The sequence below is a fragment of the Thalassophryne amazonica genome, chromosome 22, assembly GCF_902500255.1.
Source record: "Thalassophryne amazonica chromosome 22, fThaAma1.1, whole genome shotgun sequence".
Taxonomy (NCBI): Eukaryota; Metazoa; Chordata; class Actinopteri; order Batrachoidiformes; family Batrachoididae; genus Thalassophryne; species Thalassophryne amazonica.
The window spans coordinates 15,797,023-15,819,617 of NC_047124.1; the positions used below are offsets into that span (position 1 = coordinate 15,797,023).

The following is a 22,595-nucleotide window of genomic DNA, read 5'->3' on the forward strand; positions in this document are numbered from 1 at the left end:
TGCACTGTTACAGAAAACATGTGACATTCTGAGAAGTCAAATGATCTCAAACTGCTTCTCGTTGTAATGAGCACGATAAAAACAGATCATTATCAAAAGTACCTTTTCCATAATACAGATTTAGTAGAAGTTAGTTAAGGACATAATTCACCTCAGTTTAAAAACTTTAAAACTCAATTTTCCCAAAGCAAATCAAGTATCCTCCAGTGATCTCGACCTTTTAACCCCAAAATTGCACCAACCAAGTCTGTTGATAATCATTTCTGTACAACTGAAGTAATCTGCTGTATGCAAAATTATGGTCTCAACTGTAAGTAAAAGACCTGTTATTATTATTATTATTTTCTCCACTGTTATCGGTCTGTTCTAATTTCAGCGGTTCAGTGTCTGTCTGAAAATCGGTCTCCGTTGATGGCGGTGAGTTTGTCGTCACAGCGAAATCCTCTCTCCTTGCACCAGGCGGCCTCGGATGGCCCATGTGTCCTGCAGACAAAATGGTAAAAAAAGTGTCAGTTCTCTGCAATAAAAATAAAATCCTTATGTTTTTCCTCTCCTGCCAGTGATCAATAACAACAAAAACAGTCCTACAGTGGAACAATCTGATATATAAAAATGTAATTTCAAGCATGTACTGTGTAAAAATTTGACTCATTTATGGCCTCGGTACCATTCTCTGAAGTCATCAGAGATCACGCTTTGATGTCGCTGCGATGCTAACGTGCTGCTACTACAACATGTTTAACAGGCTGGTGATAAAGGACATGATGTCACTAGTTATTTTTGGTGTCATTCTATTTTGCTACTGACAGATCTGCTTGTAAACTATAATAACACGCAAGCTAATTATTGTAAGTTCCTCATGGATTGTTATTGCTAGTTGCTGTAACGTAAGTCAGCTAGCTACTAATTTGACAGAAGTAGCAAGACGTGAATATTATTTTGCATTTGCAGAAACAAGCAATCAACAAACTCCATCACTGTTCTGTTAGTCACAATAAAGTGTCATTTGCAGTGTATTTGTTATAAAAGTGTAACACAACCAGACTAAGGAGCGGAGTGGCAACTGATCGATCAATCACTACTAGCAGTGCAGCAGGTAGCAGAATATTTACAGAGGAATCCTTCAAATGGTGAAACAAGCACCAAATTTGGCACAAATTCTCCTTAGACATTACTCTTTTGAAAGAAATGATTGGCCACTTGAATTTTCAGTTCAGTTGAAGAATTACACAGGGGTCAAAATTAAAAGATGCTCCGATCATATTTAAAACTATATCACACTATTTGTCTGCTCATAAAGATTCCAAAAAGGTATAGTTTGGACCATCTATGACTGAATGTTATGGAGTTATGGGGTAAAAACAGCAAGAATGGTGACAAAGGTCAATTTCCGGTTGTACAGGTGTCAGAAGTTAAAGTTGCTCTAATTTTGATAAAAAGTGATGCAAATTATTGATTGAGCTAATAGGGTTTTAAAAAGGAATAGTTTGCACTATGTGTCATGCTTAGTTATATTGCCGGATGTCACATGTCATAGAATCCAATGAATGTCAACACTGTTTGAGCTTTACTTTGGAGACCAAGCAACAGAGTCAAAACTATTCCATTTATTAATCCTATTAGTTCAACCAATAATTGCACCACTTTTTACCAAATTACAGCAAATTTAACTTTTGACCCCTGTATTAAATGAAATTGACCTTTGTCACCATTCTTGTTGTTTTTACCCCATAACATTCAGTCATAGATAGTCCAAACTATACCTTTTTGGAATCTTTACGATCAGACAAATAATGTGGTGTAGTTTTCAATATGATTGGAACAGTTTTTAATTTTGGCACCTCTGTAATTTTTCTACTTGGCTGCCTACTGAAAATTCAAATGGCCAGTGTTTTTTTTTTGTTTGTTTGTTTTGTTTTGTTTTTTCAAAAGAATCATGTCTCAGGAATATTTGTGCCAAATTTGGTCCTTGTATCAGCATTTGAAAGGTTGTTTTAGTTATCTGCTGTACTATAGCGACTACACTGCACTGGAGGATGCACATAAATAACGCATTAATTATCGTCACATATGCAGATATGTATGCAATTTTAAAACAGCTAAAGGTATTGAACGCTCATCGCAGACTTTTAATCTGTAACGATACATCACATGTGCGGAATGGAAACATCTGACCTCAAACTTTAGTTCTGTGCCCGGAGGAACCCTCTTGGCTGCGAGCTGCATAACCTCCTTTTCGATGTTTTCTTGCGTGGTTCCTTTCACATCGATGTAATAACAGTTAGCGCTGGCATAGTGGCAGGAAATGGCCTGGAAACACATGATCACACAAAGACCAAAGAACTGAGCTAAAGACGGGCTTTCTTTTTCTGAAGTCCACAACTTATCTGCAATTGGATTAGAAAAAGGAGTTTTCATATTTCTAACTGTCTGTGAACTTATCGCGTGCAGCAACCACTTCCATAAGGAAAAATAACCAAATCTAAGCTTAAAATAGTGATATTTCATCTAAATCACTTTAATCCTCCCATCTCAAAAGTTTGCTTTATCTAGATCTTATTAAAACCAAATACTCAGCACTCCTCACGTGATACAAATTTCTGCAGCTGTTGTATCTCATACATTATTATTGATTTCAAACTCTCTAAACCCATGTTAATACATTGTTGCATATCTGCTGGGGGTTACGTGAAGTTAAGAGCAATGACGGTCAGTGAATTTGTTCCTGATATCTGCACAGTAAGTTACTGTAATCTTAAGATATTTGTCTGCACCAAAAGTATATCTTGTAAAAACTAGCATCTTGCATTATTTTGCTATTGTGAAAAGATGTACAAGTAGCAACAGCCAGTGGTTTCACGAACACAAGGCCCTGCTTTTACGTCTTTTAAGGTTGACCCAGTTGGGAAGACCACTTCTTTATCAATGATGTCAATGGATGTCCATAAAAACCTTACTGTAAACTGTGTTCGGGGTCTCTTTCCTGAATAAGTTCCTGCGTGACCTCGGGACGGTGAGAACCCCAGATCTGGTATGATTGACTTCACATGAAAATAAATAAATTGTCCTTTTTGTAATAACAGCATCTCGTTGATCCAGGATGGACCCAAAGAGCCCAGGGTCTAACAATATCAAGACAGAAAGTAGGAAAGAAACAGAAACATGGTGGCAGTGCAGGACTTGCAGGTGCAGTGAAAAATGACACTACATTTAATAAATAATGTGACGGGAGCAGCACAAGGAGGAAAAACAACCTTTGAGGTATTTTAAAATAAATAAATATTTTAAAATAAATAAATAGGTTTTCAGCGTGAAGAGTTAAGCGTTAAGAGTAGAACCTGAATGAATAGTTGACGGGATTTTTTTCCCCCTAGAATTCCCACTGACTTTTTTTTCTGAAGGAGACCAAAGTAAAGGTCCTTGTGAGTTCATCAACTGTGCACTAATTTACCATACACTCACGAGCGCCACTAGCTTAGCATGTGGCAAGCTAAAAGTGGACACTCTCGCTTTGGACGAACAACTATACAGTTTTTGTATATTCCGTGTTATTACGCTCCCGCAGCCGACGTGCTTAATGAATTCCTGCGCAAAAAGTAGTTCCCAAACAATGCTGTATTTGTATGAGTATATTTGGCAAAAGAATTTGTGAATCTCGTGTATTTTTAGGCCTAAATGATCGTAAGTCAATACTCGCACTCATCCAGCAGCATCTTCTCATGTCGCTGGGTCAGGCGAAAGTAGTCTGGCGAGCTATCCCGCAATGACAAAATAGCAGCGATGTCGCACCAACGACAGCAGCACGCTGAGCAGGGTGCTAATTTACAGCAGTTGAAAGTAAAACACAGAATGCATTGTGGGTAGTGTAGTCCTGTACCTTGCGGAAGCCCTGTGTCCGGTTCATCCCGGAGCCATGGATCAGCAGTGGGTGGAAGAAGACTGTGTCGCCCTTCTCCATTTCCAGGTGCACCCTGGGGTGCTGCGGGTCATAGTTACGCACGCCGTGGTACATCTTGTTCACTCCACCCTGAGGATGTATAGCGGCGACATGGTTTGTGCACCTACCTCCCTGTAGGACTAACTGTCTTTGCAGTGTGTGCGTGTACCTCCCACTCAGGATAGTCGTGCTCCAGCAGTGTGCCAGTGTGCGTCCCCGGCAGGACAACCAGGCAGCCGTTCTCCCTGTTCACCTTCTCCATCACCGTCCAAGAGCAGACGATCCGATCGGCTGGGCGGAACGGAAAGTAATGCAGGTCCTGGTGCATAGGGTGACGAGACGTCTTCTTACCTGAAACAGCGAGCAACCACAAACATCTACTAATGCACAAACGGAAAAATCCAACTGGACAACAAGCAGACAACAATAAATACACTAAATAAGAGAGAGAAAAAAAGCTTAGCACTAAAGCTCCTTCAGGGAAATGTACTGAAGATGGAAAATAATTTGTCCGATATATAAATCCTACAGAGGATACAGTGTCTGTGCACTGCTGTGTGAAAAACACCACCTCAGATATCAGTACTCTCCATAACGGTTTCCCAGAATTATCCAAACCAATCGAGTAGGGGTCATGTTTTTTGGATCTTCTGATCCCTGCCTGAGCCACTGAAAACACTCTTTGTCTTTTATGAGTGATCAGCATTTAGATGCTTCTGAGAAAAGGGGCCCACAGGCCTGACAGCGCTGAGATTCAACCTGGCAAGCTGCCACACCTGTACAATGGTCTGGGGGAAATTCCAAAGTACAGAGATCTGTAGTGACAACATCTGATCTGTCCTGAAAACATGCCAGAAAAATGGATATTATACTATTTTAAATACTTTCAGTATTTAAAATGTCACCATTTTAAATACTTTTAGTATTTATTCAATTTTAAAATCCAATTTTATTCACTTTATACGTTTCCCTTAGGCAGTATTATTAGACGGTATTGCTTAAATTTTCATTGTTACGCAGATGATACCCAGCTTTATCTATCCATGAAGCCAGAGGACACACACCAATTAGCTAAACTAATTAGTTAAATTAGCTAAAACCAATTAGCTGAAAGTATTTAAAATGTCACCATTTTAAATACTGAAAGTATTTAAAATGGTGACATTTTAAATACTTTCAGTAGTCACCATTTTAAATACTTTTAGTTTTATTCAATTTTAAAATCCAATTTTATTCACTTTATACATGTTTCCCTTAGGCAGTATTATTAGACGGTATTGCTTAAATTTTCATTGTTACACAGATGATACCCAGCTTTATCTATCCATGAAGCCAGAGGACACACACCAATTAGCTCAACTGCAGGATTGTCTTACAGACATAAAGACATGGATGACCTCTAATTTCCTGCTTTTAAACTCAGATAAAACTGAAGTTATTGTACTTGGCCCCACAAATCTTAGAAACATGGTGTCTAACCAGATCCTTACTCTGGATGGCATTACTCTGACCTCTAGTAATACTGTGAGAAATCTTGGAGTCATTTTTGATCAGGATATGTCATTCAATGCGCATATTAAACAAATATGTAGGACTGCTTTTTTGCATTTGCGCAATATCTCTAAAATTAGAAAGGTCTTGTCTCAGAGTGATGCTGAAAAACTAATTCATGCATTTATTTCCTCTAGGCTGGACTATTGTAATTCATTATTATCAGGTTGTCCTAAAAGTTCCCTGAAAAGCCTTCAGTTAATTCAAAATGCTGCAGCTAGAGTACTAACGGGGACTAGAAGGAGAGAGCATATCTCACCCATATTGGCTTCTCTTCATTGGCTTCCTGTTAATTCTAGAATAGAATTTAAAATTCTTCTTCTTACTTATAAGGTTTTGAATAATCAGGTCCCATCTTATCTTAGGGACCTCATAGTACCATATCACCCCAATAGAGCGCTTCGCTCTCAGACTGCAGGCTTACTTGTAGTTCCTAGGGTTTGTAAGAGTAGAATGGGAGGCAGAGCCTTCAGCTTTCAGGCTCCTCTCCTGTGGAACCAGCTCCCAATTCAGATCAGGGAGACAGACACCCTCTCTACTTAAGATTAGGCTTAAAACTTTCCTTTTTGCTAACGCTTATAGTTAGGGCTGGATCAGGTGACCCTGAACCATCCCTTAGTTATGCTGCTATAGACTTAGACTGCTGGGGGGGTTCCCATGATGCACTGAGTGTTTCTTTCTCTTTTTGCTCTGTATGCACCACTCTGCATTTAATCATTAGTGATTGATCTCTGCTCCCCTCCACAGCATGTCTTTTTCCTGGTTCTCTCCCTCAGCCCCAACCAGTCCCAGCAGAAGACTGCCCCTCCCTGAGCCTGGTTCTGCTGGAGGTTTCTTCCTGTTAAAAGGGAGTTTTTCCTTCCCACTGTTGCCAAATGCTTGCTCACAGGGGGTCGTTTTGACCGTTGGGGTTTTTCCGTAATTATTGTATGGCCTTGCCTTACAATATAAGGCACCTTGGGGCAACTGTTTGTTGTGATTTGGCGCTATATAAATAAAATTGATTTGATGTGATTTAGTATTTAAAATGGTGACATTTTTACAACATTAATCTACGGGAGCTTCCAGATTTTCAAAGTAACCACAATTATCCCTTATAGTTTGATAGGGGAAGTCGGGGCACAGTGGATCAGAAATGTTGTTTTGTGGCAGTATAAACACATTATGCATAGGTTTAGGTCATTCTATTGTGGATTTAATACAGCAAGTTATTGTTTATAAGGCTGTGTTATTTATGTCTCCCCAAGTGTAACTTACAGGTGTTTAAAACTTTTGGTTCACTGTGCCTTGGACATTAATTCACGGGGCACAGTGAATCAACTTAGAATATAATGAAAAAACACATGATTATAAAGATTTCTTCAAAATTATTAAATATATGCTGACGCATATACAAACTATAATCCAGCAAACCAGCTATGTAATGTGTGAGTGTCTTATGTAGTGATATAAGTCCTTTAGAAACTATTATAAAGACAACTGTCATAATTTCTGTTTAAACGTGAAAACAGTTGTTTATATACACAAATTATAGAAATAATTAATAGAAAAATAAATGTATAAGCTTCAACAAGTAATATATGTCACCCACGTGATACTGGGACTTAATAAATCACTTTCTAGACTGATTCACTGTGCCCGTTTCACTGTGCCCTGGGTGCATGTGACACACATCAGTCATGTTATCAAATAGCTGATAGTCTGGAGAAGACATAACACATACTCATCAGTTGAACGGGGTAGTCTAACTAATAATTTTTTTTGGTCCACCTTTCCTCTGTTGTGAGAAATAAATACAAAGACACTGACATCCACAAAATTTACTTTTGATTGGACTTCACTTGCCACTTAGTTTTACCCTTAATGTATCCAAAATCAAAACACTAATTTATAAGGGGGATGTTTTTATGCATAAAAATATGGCATAATTGCTGAAAATATATCTAGTTTTGCAGATATAGCTATTGATTCACCGTGCCCCGGTTTCCCCTACCAAAGACTAATTAAGTAGAGAGTGGACAACAGCAGAAAAGAAGCTGGCATAGCAGAAAAAGATTCTACATTTAGGAAGGTGGGTCGATCTCTTTACACCGCAACCAGAATAATTGTAAAGTTTGTCACCTACAAATAAAACACATGCAGAGCAGGTCAATCGCTAGAATCAGTCCAGTCATGCTACCTCCTTGTATACTTAGACAAGACACTTTGTTTGCTTTGTCCCAGTCAACTCTGGTTGGGTACATTGCCTGTGATGGGCTGGTGTCCCATCCACAGGGATCCCAGAGGGAGTTGTAGACTTGTGGGGATATGTCTATACAGGAATTAATTCACCTTCTTTCCTCTTCGAAGTGCAAGCCCACCAAGAAACCTTGAGCTCCAAAAAAAAATCGCTTATGCAGTCTAGTCAGTGGTTCCCAATGCTGTTTTTTAGGGACCACCTACCCTGCACATTTTCTGTTCTCCCTGTTTAGGTGTGCTCGGGCAATCACGATAGGGAAAGGTGGAAAATGTGTGGGGTCCCTGAGATCAGCACTGGGATCCACTGATCTAAGTGGTGGGGGAGTGGGGGCAAGGTCACAAACCAAAATTAGGGTGGTTCAGTCCCATCATTTCAGAATGTTTGTTTGCTTCCTTTTTGGGGGAGAAATCTGCGTATCGGTAAAGAAAAGTGAAAATGTCAAAGATTCTGTCAGCATACCCGCGTCTGGTGGTTTGTTGATGAGCATGGTGTGCATGGCCATGATATTCGGTCCGGTGAAACACTGCACATACTGCAGGATCTGACACAAAAAACATTTTAAACCTATGAATTCAAACCACGGAGGGAGACAGAAAGGCCTTTGTATTTTGTACCTCTGGTAAGGTGCAGTACCAGAACAGCTCCGGATCTTCTTGGAAGTCCTGCAGCTTAGTGACGGCTTTCTCATCAGGAATAAACTCAGACTTGGCGATGGCCACGTCCCTCATCACAGTCATACCAGGAACTTGAATTTCCTGTCGGCAGATGTGTTCAAATTCCTTCCTGAGGAGTAAAGAAAGAAACACAGATCGTGTTCCTCATGACACATCTGCAGGCCTTCAAAACATGTGAGGAAAAAAACCCCGTAAAATTTCAACCTGATCCCACGCCAAATTTGTGATGTCATGAAAAGTCATTAAAGTATCAGTTTGTGACCACCACAAAACACAGTAGATTTTTCTGATGCCATCATGCCAAAATTTGTGACGATATCACGAAATTTGGGGTGACACGGGGTGGGGGGTGGTAGTGGGGTTAGGGTTAGGGCCAAAATTATCAAAATGTAATACATTTTATGACGGTATCACAAAATTTGGGGTGACACAGGGTAGGTGTTAGGGTCAAAATTAGTGCGCGAAGGGTGACTGTTATCAAAATGTAATACATTTCATAACAGTATCATGAAATTTGGGGCGACACTAGGTGGGGAGTACACATTGGGGTTAGGGTCAAAATTAGTGCACCAAGGACGACTGCGTTACCAAAATGTAATATATTTTGTGACAGTATCACAAAATTTGGGCCGACACAGCGTGGGGGTTGGGGTGCGCATTGGGATTAAGGTCAAAATTAGTGCACGAAGGGTGACTGCGTTACCAAAATGTAATACATTTCGTGACAGTATCACAAAATTTGGGGTGACGTGGGGTGGGGTTGGGGTTAGGGTCAAAATTAGTGCGCAAAGAGTGACTGTGTTATCAAAATGTAATACATTTCGTGACAGTATCACAAAATTTGGGGTGACGTGGGGTGGGGTTGGGGTTAGGGTCAAAATTAGTGCGCAAAGAGTGACTGTGTTATCAAAATGTAATACATTTCGTGACAGTATCATGAAATTTGGGGTGACGCTGGGTGGGGGTACACATTGGGGTTAAGGTCAAAATTAGTGCACCAAGGATGACTGCGTTACCAAAATGTAATATATTTTGTGACAGTATCACAAAATTTGGGGCGACACAGCGTGGGGGTTGGGGTGCGCATTGGGATTAAGGTCAAAATTAGTGCACGAAGGGTGACTGCGTTACCAAAATGTAATACATTTCGTGACAGTATCACAAAATTTGGGGTGACGTGGGGTGGGGTTGGGGTTAGGGTCAAAATTAGTGCGCGAAGTGTGACTGCGTTATCAAAATGTAATACATTTCGTAACAGTATCATGAATTTTGGGGTGACACAGGGTGGGGGTTGGGGTGCGCATTGGGGTTAGGGTCGAAATTAGTGCACGAAGGATGACTGCATTACCAAAATGTAATACATTTCACGACAGTATCACAAAATTTGGGGTGACACGGGGTGGGGTGCGTTAGGGTTGGGGTTAGGGTCAAAATTAGTGTGCGAAGGGTGACTGCGTTATCACAATGTAATACATTTCATGACACTCACTCATCTTCAACTGCTTAGTCCAATCAAGGGTCATGGGCAGCTGGAGCCTATCCCAGCAGCCACAGAGCGTGAGGCAGGGTACACCCAGGACAGGACGCCAGTCTGTCGCAGGGCCACAAACAGACAAACACATTCATGCCCACTCACACACCTACAGACAATTTAAAGATCCCCAATCCACCTAACCCGCATGTCTTTGGATGTGGGAGGAAACTGGAGCACCTGTAGGATTTGGGGTGAGACCGGGTGTGGGATGCGCATTGGGGTGACTACGTTACCAGAATGTGATGCATTTCATGATGGTATCACAAGAAAAACCTGAGACCGAGCTGTCAAATTTACTGTCAATAAAGACCTTGAGCACTGATCTAAAGTTACCTTCTAGATAGATAAATATATTCCTTTAAACTTCAAGAAGAGAGTTATAGTGCACCTCACTATATTAATAAATCCCCACAACCTACGTCATATTCCTTTTCAAGGTCATCCAAGGTCAAAAGTCATGTGATCAATAGAAAGATGGCATACAACTTCATATCAGTGTTTAATAGTAACCTTAGGCGTATCTTTAACCAGTTCCTTGGAATAGCCACTCTAAATATTCGCTATATATTAGCACTGGGCAATTTGCCCAACTTACAGCAACCTGCAAACACAAACAGAAACAAACAAACTCTTTTCCCGGAGGAACTAAATTCAGTTTCAGAGGCATTAATGTTTCTCCTGGCTGTAGTTAGCTAGCAGTCCTCAAGTTGAACTTGAATAAAAGTTTAAAACTGGATACCATCAGACAAACTGTTCTGATCCGTGTGATGTGCTTCAATCTGATTATTGATTTTAAACATTATTTGTTGAACTCTGTGATAGTCACCTGAACCTGTTGATATCCTCTTCAGATACCAAATTCTTGATGAGGATGAAGCCATTTTCCTCATAGAAGAGTCTCTCTTCTGGCGTCAGCAAGTCATTGTCCAAAGTGTACCTACAATATAAATAAAAGCTCATTCAGTCCACCGTGTGATAGGTATTGGAGCGTTTAGATGGAAATTTTATTCCATAATCAGAGTAAAATATGAAGTAGTTTGCTGTTCTACCTCAGAAGCCCTTCAGAGTTGTGCTGAAGGTCTTGTTGGCTTCCCTCACTTGTAAAGTAATTTCCAGTCGTGCCTTACACTCTCTATGTCATGACTGCTTTCATGCAACTCCAGTGGATGTTCAGAAACTTGCATCCATCAACCACCTGGCTTGTGCTTTCAACCACTGTTTCCCAGAGTAGCCTGGGGTGTTATTTTGTATCCGTGGTGCAGCTTTTGCTACAATACTGAAATTGTGTGTTTATAATTGGTTTTAAATTCAGATTGTATTATTTAGACTTGTTACTCACCTCAACTTGTTTGTGTGATGGTTGGTGACAGTTTGAGCTGATGTTGGCAAAGCTCTCTGAAGGAAGTCAGTCAAGGAAAAAAAACATAACCTTCATTTTGATGCATTATTTGTAGATGGCTGCCCAAAATCTGACAGGAACTTTGAAAATGTAGCCTTCAAACATTTCCAGCCTTTCCTCAAAACAGAAGGAGTACCTGCAACACAATATGTCGCTGTTGCAGTTTTCAAAGCACATACTTGAGTTGACACATTTTAGCAAACAGCAAGTACAATTTTACATTCCTGAATGTAATTGTAATTATGTAATTATGTAAAATGTATATGTGTAAAAAATATGTAATTTTTTTTAAAATAGGTGCTTTAATTAAATATAATTTGAAACAGCTCTAAAACATTATTGGTTTAACAAAATGTATGAGAATATTTATAAGTAATTACATGTTTGTTTGTTTTTTTTAATTTAAATTATTTATTTTCCAAGATCACTCAGATTTTCAGAAAAAATCTACTCCAGACAGATTTACCACACAGTATCATACCATTTTTATTTCTTAGTAAGTGATACAAATGAAGTCCAAACCGTATTCATTGACGTTAAATGTTTATGTATCCATCCCCTGACTTTTCTAAAGAACACCGGCGGTGATTGAGGCACTTTTTATTGAGATATAATGCAAAATGTACACCAAAAGGGGTTTTCAATATTAAAATCAAATGTCCACAAAATCCACAATCTGAATCAGATCTGGATCAAACTTTGTCAGGTGATAGTAAGTGTCACTCTGCACCTCACTTTCAAATATGAGAGTAATTGGGGCACGTTTGATTGAAGATATTTTGTAAAATATACATTAAATGGGGTTTTCAATGTTAAATTTAAATGGCCACAAAATCTGTAATCTGGGTCAGATCCAGATCAAACTTTCTCAGTCAATAAAGGATACCATACATAATGCTCTCAAATCTGAAAGAAATTTGATCTTTTTTGTCAGAGTTATGAATTTTTTAAAATTCATTCAGTGTTAAAGGATAGGGATTTTTTTTTCCAATTTTCCAAGATTTTTCATGACTTTGACCTTTGACAGATACAGATACAGATTCTTTATTGTGATGTTAACCAGTACAATGAAAGGTAAGGTGCAAGCCTTTTAGTGCAAATATAAACCTGAGTAAACCACACGCAGACTTGAAAGGTCTGGAGGAAAAAAGAAAAATAAACATGAAATGTAAAGTGAATAAAAGAGGCAAATTAAATATGCCATGCTATGCTTTTTATTTATTTTTACTTATTTAAATGTGCTTCTTTAACCTTTTAATTAGCTAGCTAGATAGATATATCTATCTATCTATCTATCTAGCTATATATATATATATATATATATATATATATATATATATATATATATATATATATATATATATATATATATATATATATATATATATCTAGCTAACAAACAAACTGGAGTGAAAACAAAACCAAGTCACTTACGGAGCAAGTGGGTAAATCCCAAAGACAACTGTAGGCATTTTACATTTGCGTTGAAACGTTTTTGGCGTATTTAATGCTAATTTTGTTTAAAAAAAAAAAAAAAAAAAAAGAGTAAAAAAAAAAAAAGAGTAAAAAACAAACAAAAAACAACCACAAATCCCACTGTCCCTCACCACCAAGTGCCGCCTCTGGTCCACCTGCTGACACGTCATGATCGTGTTCACAAGCTGTTATTTTGTCCGGAGGAAGCCGATGTTAAAAAGCACTATGAGGACGAATTCCTTTATGTCTTCATGTTGTCCACCAGGCCGGTTTCACTCGGTTCCGATCCAGCCGGTTGGGATCACCGAATCCTAAACCGGATAATTTAAGCAGGATTAAAAGGATACGACGATCGCTGATCGATCCAGATGATTGATTAAGAATCGCAGTCTTTTAGCAGGCTGAGACATTATTTTTCCGTCCAGAACGATCGTACGGAAAAACCGACCCCCCCCCCCAAAAAAAAAATCAGGGCAAATGGCCGCTTCCGTCCGTGTGCGTCACCGCGCGTATCTTCTCATCTTTCTTCTTATTGTTGCCTGACTTTTTTTTTTCACCACAATAAATTCTGCTTATTCGTCACAGAATAATGTGTTATTTAATATGTTCACAATTTTGTAGTCAAGGACAAATGTTTACTGAGCTATGCGGTGTGGTGCCACAGCTAATCATGTTCCGTCATCTTCGGAAAGACTCGGAAAGCCGAATACGAGCCGAGTAGAGCCGAAAATGAATGAATGAATAAATAAATGAATACTATTTAGAAAAAGATTTTTATACTGAACAATCAACACTATAAAACCTTCAAAGAAACTAGATTAATTCGATTTAAGATGTTTTTATTTATTCAAATTACAGTCATAATAAAACATATATGTAATAGTGTTTATGTGCCGATAATTATTATTATTATATTAATAGCTAGCTATTGTTCTATTAGCGGATAGAGCAGGTAACTATGATCGTAGAATTAGACACAATAAAGTGAAACAAGGCCGATGTCCAGCAGGTGTCGCCAACCAACCAGTAGTTAAATTCACGGACCGTCGGCATGTCCGGGGAAAATATATATAATGGACCATTTCTGCATTGATTTTTTGGAGGTCTGCTTGGGATATTCTCTTGCAAAAGTTACATTTTCAGTGAGTTCATATTCATAGACCATAAGGAAAACCTGCTTTAAAGTTAGGGGTAGGGGAAATGCAATTGGTTATTTTATTGTCATTTCTAATGAGATGACCTGGGTATCATTGTAAAGGGTATAAGGTAAGGTGTAAACTGGTAAAAAAAAAAAAAAGAAAGAAAGAAAATCTTTCCTAGGGTCAATGGCTGCAGAGCTAAAGGTCAAAAGGTCACATATGGAAGGAGATGTTTAAAATCTGGTGGATGAAATCTTAATTATCCCATGCCGGGCCAAACCAGTAGACATAAGTGAATCTAGAGTACTATATGTGTCAGTATGTGAAAGCATAAGAAAAATGTTGGGGTCTTTACTTTCTTAGATTGACCCTTTATGCTCCATACGCAAATATCGAAAATCATCCAAACGACAGCCTTTTTTTCAGATCAAGTAAATGATGACTAAATGTTTATCAAATTATCAATATTTAAACAGCTTATCTGTGGTTATTAACAGTGTTACAGTATAGTATGTTTAAGCAGTTTTAACCCTTTTATGCAGATATTAATCTATGCATGGACTGTTTTGACCACTTACAAAAAGGCGACCACACAGCCTTGTTGACTGTAGTAGTTATGACTCTTTTTTGGATTAATGAATGACAAAGCCAGATGTTGAATCTTTAGCGGAATTTACAGTACGGATACCACCACCGGATACAACCCCTGGCAAAAATTATGGAATCACCGGCCTCGGAGGATGTTCATTCAGGTGTTTAATTTTGTAGAAAAAAAAGCAGATCACAGACATGACACAAAACTAAAGTCATTTCAAATGGCAACTTTCTGGCTTTAAGAAACACTATAAGAAATCAGGAAAAAAAAATTGTGGCAGTCAGTAACGGTTACTTTTTTAGACCAAGCAGAGGGAAAAAAATATGGACTCACTCAATTCTGAGTTCTGATTGATTGTTAATATTTTCTACGAGTATGTATGCAGAAAACCGAGCCTTGCCCAAAATGTCAAATGTGGGGTGCAACGCTTTTATTTTGAAAGCGACGCCACATGATCGTCAGGAGCGCTTTTAGTTTGAAACGTAACAGGAAGTTGTGTCGTGCAGCGTTTAAAGTGACAGCAGTGGGCTGTTGCACCACTCCTGTCGCTCTTCTGTGTCGACCTCCTCCAGTCTCTTTAAACTGCTTTCAGCGCCACACAGACGACGGTTTCAGGGGTTCGGTTTCTCGCAGCCCGTCCTCTCTACACGTCGTGTTTCTGTGTCTGAGGATCTCTCTCTCTCTCTATGTTTTTTTTTTTATTATTTCTCTTCTGCAACCGAAAGCTAACACAAACGGGGCTGTGTTGTTAAGCTTAAGTAGGCGGATATAGCGGAGGAGGCAGAGAGGGCATCCGGCCTGGCAGCTCCGCAGACTCGGCTTGAAACTACGCTTTTCATCATTATCAGGTAATATGGCTCACGCATTTTTGTATTTTTTATTTTTTTTCATGCTTGTGTGTATAATAATTGCTATGTCCGATAATGGATTCAATGGCTTTACGTTTGGCGTGACTGCGAAGGACGAATCCTGAACGTTTGTGTGTGGAAATGACAACACTCAGCGAGGAAACGACATCTGGAGAATAAGTCTGTCGTTTGATTGCCATACTTCACGTTTTTATGCGTGTGGTTTTTCGAACGTCCCTCTTACGCTTTAGCTAGCGTTTAATCTTATGCTTTTATTTTGACATTGCGGGTGAAAATGTGGTGTGTTTACATAACTTGTGCATCCACAGGCGCGAGTCTTCCGCCCACCTAAACATTACGGATCATGTAGGATATCATAATCCTGTGATATAGAAATGTTATCATATATTATTAACACGTCACGCTGTCAGAGCATATGATTACTGTAAAATAGGGATTTCCCAGTTAAGTGTTTTTGCTCCCAATCCGAGTTAATACTTGGAATTTTCTGCTGGCACAGATTGCAAGTACATTAAATTAAATACATTGCACGTGCTTGTAAGTTAAACATGTCACCAATGCATACATGAAAAAAAGGCACTAGCAAAAATCCAAGGTATTTCTTAATGGTTTTATTTATTAATTTTTCAACATAAACAAAGGCCATTTATTCCACTTAGTGTAGTATTTTTGTTGCCTTTGATCAAAAGTGCCTTAAAAATGTGTCCAGAATTTTAAAATCACCTGCAACCAAAAGTTGGATTTATTTTTTGGCCGTTACTAGCATGGTCAGCTCATTTACATGAAATGTGTTAGTTCAAATGCAGCATCGTCTTCTTTGAAGCTGAAATGCTGTCCTGCTCTTGCTGTGTACATTTTGCAGTCATTGCACTGGAGATCTCCTCCATCTGGACCAACTGGCCACTCTCGCGCGCGCGTGTGTGTGTGTGCGTGTGCGTGTGTGTGTGTATTGACCCACATACAGATGTACGGGTACTGAGAGTGATACAACCCAGAGGACAAAGTAATTATCCGGGCAGCCCCCTCCCCATCGACGCCATATAGCAGCGGTTGTATCGATGTGTCTCTGCATATGTCACTTATAGCAGGAACATTAGATGCTGTACTGTACATATGTGCACATGCGGTGCATCTGGAAAGTATTCACAGCGCTTCACTTTTTTTTCACATTTTATTATGTTACAGCCTTATTCCAAAATGGAGTAAATTCTTTTTCCCCCTCAAAATTCTAATCACAACACCCCATAACGATAACATGAAAAATGTTTTTTTGAAATGTTAAAAAAAAACCCCCGAAATAATCACCTATGTGTACACAAGTATTCGCACCCTTTACTCAATACTTTGTTGATGCATCTTTGGTGCCAATTACATCCTCACGTCTTCTTGAATATGATGCCACAAGCTTGGTGCACCTATCTTTGGGCAGTTTTGACCATTTCTCTTTGCAGCACCTCTCAAGCTCCATCAGGTTGGATGGGGAGCGTTGGTGCACAGCCATTTTCAGATCTCTCCAGAGATGTTCAATCGGATTCAGGTCTGGGCTCTGGTTGGGCCACTCAAGGACATTCACAGAGTTGTCTTGAAGCCACTCCTTTTATATTTTGTCTGTGTGCTTCGGGTCATTGTCCTGCTGAAAGTTGAACCGTCGCCCCAGTCTGAGGTCAGGAGCGCTCTGGAGCAGGTTTTCATCCAGGATGTCTCTGTACATTAAAGCATTCATCTTACCCTCAATCCTGATTAGTCTCCTGGTTCCTGTTGGCCACTCTACCATACAGGCCTGATTGGTGGATTGCTGCAGAGATGGTTGTCCTTCTGGAAGGTTCTCCTCTCTCCACAGTGGAATGCTGGAGCTCTGATAGAGTGACTATCGGGTTCTTGATCACCTCCCTGATGAAGGCCCTTCTCCCCTGATTGCTGTGTTTAGATGGGCATCCAGCTCTAGGAAAAGTCCTGGTAGATCCGAACTTCTTACATTTACAGATGATGGAGGCCACTGAGCTCATTGGGACCTTCAAAGCAGCAGAAATTTTTCTGTACCCTTCCCCAGATTTGTGCCTTGAGACAATCCTATCTCGGAGGTCTACAGACAATTCCTTTGGCTTCATGCTTGGTTTGTGCTCTGACTGTCAACTGTGGGACCTTATATGTAGACAGTTGTGTGTCTTTCCAGATCATGTCAAATCAACTGAATTTACCCCAGGTGGACTCCAGTTAAGCTGTAGAACCATCTCAAGGATGATCAGTGGAAATAGGATACACCTGAGCTCAATTTTGAGCTTCATGGCAAATGTTGTGAATACTTATATACATCTGATTTCTTAGTGTTTTTTGTTTTTAATAAATTTGCAAAAATCTTAAAAAAAAAAACTTTTTCACATTGTCATTATGGGGTATTGTGTGTAGAATTTTGAGGAAAAAATGTATTTCTTTCATTTTGAAATAAAGCTGTAACATAACAAAATGTGGAAAATGTGAAACGCTGTGAATACTTTTCGGATGCACCGTACTCGCCCTCTGTTTGGATGTGGTTGGGTTCTGTGAAGAAAACTCAGACCTGAGTTCATGTCCAAGTCACGTTCATATGTGATAGAAGCGTGACGGCTCTTTTCCTGTTCGTGTGAACACACAACTGCTTTGATGTCACTGCAACTCTGCATCAAGATTTACCTACCTGCAATTAACACTTTAAAATCAATTCAGCATGACAATAAAACCGTCACAACAATTACAGTCCATATGTACAGTATGAAGTACTGAACTGCGTTCAATACGTTATTGTTACAGTTTAAAAAAGGAGTTGGAAAGTGAGATTTATGTGTAATATTGTGGTACACGTACAGATTTAGAAAGACCGGTATGTTAGAAAAAAATGACACCTAGGTAGCCATACTTATTACAAAGTCGGTTTCAACGGGCATTATTTTCTTTCTATCTTGAACAGGGGAATTTTTAAAACTCACTTTATGGCTGCTTCTTTCAGTTTCATTCATTCATTTCTTCTTAAGATGATTTATCAAAATGAGATTTCTTTTAAGTGAAGCAGTTGTCAAAGGTCAGTAAACGACTCAAAAGATTGATTGCTGGCAGCATTTTAATGCCGCGAGTACTGTCACAGGACTAACTTATCCTTTTAGGCGAGAATTCCTGTTGGAGTGAAAAGTTTGTTTGTGTACTCTACCCGTAACTTGGAGTTTAAAAATATATCCACTGGGCCACATTGGAGCCGAATCCATGAGCTGACTTTTACCTTCCTATTTGTGATTGCTCATTCATTCATAGTAGTTTTATTCTTGTCTCTTGTTAGCATTGAAACCATCTCATTTCTGATAGAGGTGGTGGTCGACTCACAATCAGAATCACAATTTTTCTCAACTTTTCAAACATAGACTTGTTACAACCATCTTACAACTTAACTTTTTTTCACTTTTGGTTGGTTTAATTGGTTCGTGTTCAAAGCTGGAGACTCAGTCAGTATTCCTGCCGCGTCTTGAAGCAGCTTTACCTGCCGTGAACACTAGAGAAGAATAAGGATCAGGCCGCCCCGATGAGCTGAAGTCACAGGAAGATGAAATCGGTGCTTCCTTAAATCTGTGAAGTTGATTTGACGGCAGTTCGGTGTGTTGTGTAACTGTTTGCCCGGATTACATGAAGCTGTTAGCTGCACTGACAAATAATCGTCATCTGTGGTGAAATGTGTGGTTGTATCCCATCATGCTTTGCAGCAGAACTGACAATACTTACTGGTGAGCAGCCTCCAAAAGACTGTTGCTATTGACAATCAGGTTAGCAGCATGCAGCCTCTGCCCCCCGACTCTGGTTTCTATCATCTCAAACTTGTGCAGTGTTTCTTGTAGCAGAGTTTTTCTTTTTGCATTGGTGCTCTCTTTGTGTTTGTATAGATTTTTTTATTGCATAATTCCATTTGCATGTTTTTGTGTGCGTTTAATACAGTATATTATCCATTATCCTGCAACTGTGTGTTAATTACAACATGAACCATTATCCTGATAATGATTGCAATTAATAGTGTAAATCTTTGCTGAAAAGCCCGGTGTAAAATTTATGTTAGAAAGCTAGACTTATTAAATATTAATTATTGTGATTTATTTTTTTAACAGCAGAAAAACACAGTATTTACTAAAAGTTCTCTACATAATCCATGTATGCATCCAAGGGAAAATTACTTTATAGGCAGTTACAGCTATCAGAAAAGTATTTAAAAGATGTTTTGACTTATGTGTGGACCTTAGCGAGACAAGGGATAAACTGAAATTTGATCATTATATGTAATAACTATAAAACTACATTACAATCATTAATCATCCTTTAAAAACAAGCATTAAAAATAATTCAGGATTTCGGGATCATACCAATCCATTGTTTATTAAATCAAAGATATTAAAACTTTGATATGATTTCATTTAAGACTGTTCAGTTGATGCATAAAGCGAAAAAAATAAACAAATCCTTTTCAGAATTCAAGAATATTTTACGCAGTGAGAAGGAATATAAGGGGTTTGTATTATTTTAAAATTGCTGGCACTAGGACGATTAGGAGGTGCTTCTGTGTCTCCATTTGTGGCCCAAAAAAAAATGGAATCATTTACCAGAGAAACTTAAGCAATGTCTAGATATCAACCGGTTCTAATATTTATACAATGAAATGGTATTTTCTAGATATGAATTAGATGAATGTGGTTGAGTTGTGTTATATGTAGATGCTGTTATACTGGAACCTTTTTTGTTTTGGGAGCTGTCTGGAGAAATATTTGACTTCTTTTATCTGTAGCTATGTGCTGCCATTGTTCAGATTATGTTGGATATAAACGTCTATGATCAGGCATATATGCCTGGTTTGATTTGACTTTATACAGGGGGGTAGGCGTTGGTAAGCATTGCTTCTGCCTACACCTTTAGGCACCATGTATTTTATTTATTTTCTTATATTTCTTTTTACTTTTGACTTTTCTGTTATGAGTTTGGTTGTTTTTATATGAGTGAATTTCTGTTATGCATGGGTGTCTAATCAGTTCAATTAATTTATAGCCTCAGTGCTTATTAAAGCCATGCAGAGTGTCAATGATGATCAGATTTAATGAAACTGACAAAATGTTAAGTTCTGCTGAAATCCAAGCATTATAATGTAGGTTTATTTTTGTAACATTTTGCAAAATTACAGCTCATTTTAATGAAGAGTGCATATTTATCTTGGGTGGTGGTGGTGGGGGGGGGGGGGGGGAGTGAACATGGCAAATACTGTCTTTTCCTTGTAATGCCATCATGCAAATGAACTACAGGAGGAGTTACATGTGTGCATGTGTGATGTTTTGAGATTACCTGTGACTTGACCCACTTGTTTGTTGTGCATTTCCAGGGTGTGCACACTAACATCTTACTGATGTTAGATGTCTTGTAAATCACTTCAGAGGCCTTATCTGGTTACAAAAACAGTGTTTTTATAATTAGAAGTGTTTTATTTCTCGCTAACTTTTGCAAAATATACAGTATGAAAAACAGATTATTCAGAAATAAGCTGTTTCTGAGCATTTTCCTCCATCTTGGTTTGTTTTGTTCAAGTGAGCAGCCAGTTGATGCCACGCTGCCTTTCTTTACTCCGATTGGCAGTCGCCATGTCCTACCCACCATATGAAATTGGTGCCAGATGTAGGTTGCATCTGATCGCTTGAATTTCTACCCATCAAGGGACAGAATTCGAAATTGTTTCCAGACAGCGTGCATTTTCATCATATTGGCAGGAAAATATTATGAATCCTTTAATTAAAAGCAAAGGAATGAAATTCTAGTGCTGTTAAAGAAAATTTATTTTTATGACTTAAATCTGAAAAAACCCAAAGGCCATACACCTTTAATGGATATTTTGTTATTTTTTGTTGCTGCCATTAAAAATATTCCTAGCCTGGCGAGGCTTCCCATTGGCCAGATGACCTGCCTGTACTCTTATAGGTGAGAAACTGATTTCTCATGGTGTTCATGGTATAGCACAGGCTATATGATTGCACAGTCACACCAATGATTACTATGACATTAATGTATCACTCACCACTAGTTGGCACATGAGTTAAGTGTGCAAGAGGCAAGACATGATGTAAAATGTACACTGTTGCTGTGCCTTGAATTGTCTGACTTTGGCTTCATCCTTTCCCTACAGTAGTTCCCTAATCTCATTGTTCATCTAGTTGCACATTTTATTTGGTGTCTTTGTGTAAATGGTCCTTTTCCTTGACCACTGGATTCTTCCGGTTTTGCACCAGTTGCATAAGAGAAACATCATCAACACTTCGTTCTTGCTTGATGATAATCCTGTGTATGATAATCCTGATGATGATAATCCTCTGTGTAATAACCTGCACTGTTTTCTTTAGCTCAGTCAGGTTGACGTGTGAAAGAGGGTCTAGTGATATGAACACAGAAACCAAAGAGGAATGTTGTTATGTCAACCATGCAAGGAATGTAGAGTTGGACAAATGTGTGTGGAGGCATTGGATTTGGTGAGATTGGCTGGTAATCTGGAGATTAGCTGGTGGCATTGTTAGCATCGCATCACACAGGGATTATTGACACACACAGAGGTCACACAGTAAAATAAATGGGCCAGATTCGTGTGTGTGTGTGTGTGTGTGTGTGTGGCTGAGGGTGGGGGGTGAGGAGCACTGATCTGCTGTCATTTATCAGCCTGGATACTGAAATATTCAACACACACTCACACAGATGCATATCTCAGAGTAGTGAACAGCTCCGCTCTGTTTGCTCTGCTTTGAATATCATTTTTGGAAGCTTTTGTTCTATTTATAAAAAGGCCAAAATAACTCTAAAAGAAATGTCATATGATTTTAAGAAGAGTTGAATACTTTTCATTATTTTCTTCTTCTTTTGAAGGATTTTTTTGGATCAGTAGTTGCGTACATTGCAATGTCCAATCTAATCTCACCCTTAACTATCCAAACCCACATTTTTGTTAGCCTTATCTCCTTTGGAGGCTGAGGCAAAGTCACATCCCCCCCCCTCAGTAATACCTGGGATCAGGCATTTAAGTAATATTGCACAGGGGCACATTTCTTTCTGTCGTATGCCATACATGCTTCTATGCTGCATTCACTGTGAGGGCAGCAAATTTTAAAAGTGTCTGACCCCCTGGGGCAATGTGCAGAAAACTTCGAT

The 22,595-nt window shown here is 38.9% G+C and overlaps 2 protein-coding genes across 3 annotated transcripts in view; one reads left to right on the forward strand and one right to left on the reverse strand.

Moving 5' to 3' along the window:
- Positions 1-376: 376 nt before the first annotated feature.
- Positions 377-22,418, reverse strand: phyh (phytanoyl-CoA 2-hydroxylase). 2 transcript variants are annotated; one of them, XM_034162927.1, is made up of 10 exons: positions 22,414-22,418; positions 13,158-13,242; positions 11,275-11,330; positions 10,762-10,872; positions 8,342-8,510; positions 8,187-8,268; positions 4,107-4,288; positions 3,878-4,027; positions 2,176-2,310; positions 377-483 (listed from the first exon to the last, which is right to left on the reverse strand). In XM_034162927.1, exons 2-10 carry the CDS (start codon positions 13,218-13,220, stop codon positions 430-432), a joined length of 1,002 nt encoding a protein of 333 aa, XP_034018818.1. In that variant the 5' UTR covers positions 13,221-13,242; positions 22,414-22,418; the 3' UTR covers positions 377-429. The 2 variants fall into 2 exon arrangements, with proteins under 2 accessions (XP_034018818.1, XP_034018817.1); XM_034162926.1 differs by lacking the exon at positions 22,414-22,418 and having other exon boundaries at positions 13,158-13,270.
- The window catches only part of cdk17 (cyclin-dependent kinase 17), a 58,556-nt gene continuing 51,011 nt past the window's right edge, over positions 15,051-22,595 (forward strand). Inside the window, exon 1 of the mRNA XM_034162925.1 lies at positions 15,051-15,392. The gene's annotated coding sequence lies outside the window, so the exon portion shown is untranslated. The remainder of the gene's footprint in view (positions 15,393-22,595) is intronic.

Excerpts from the sequence above, each read along its gene's own strand:
- phyh (XM_034162927.1), bottom strand. The coding sequence starts at position 13,220 with ATGTCTCAGCCTGCTAAAAGACTGCGATTCTTAATCAATCATCTGGAT. Across the intron at positions 8,511-10,761 it reads GAGGATATCAACAGGTTCAG|GAAGGAATTTGAACACATCT; the intron begins GTGACTATCACA and ends TTTACTCCTCAG. Across the intron at positions 8,269-8,341 it reads GGTACTGCACCTTACCAGAG|ATCCTGCAGTATGTGCAGTG; the intron begins GTACAAAATACA and ends TTTTTGTGTCAG.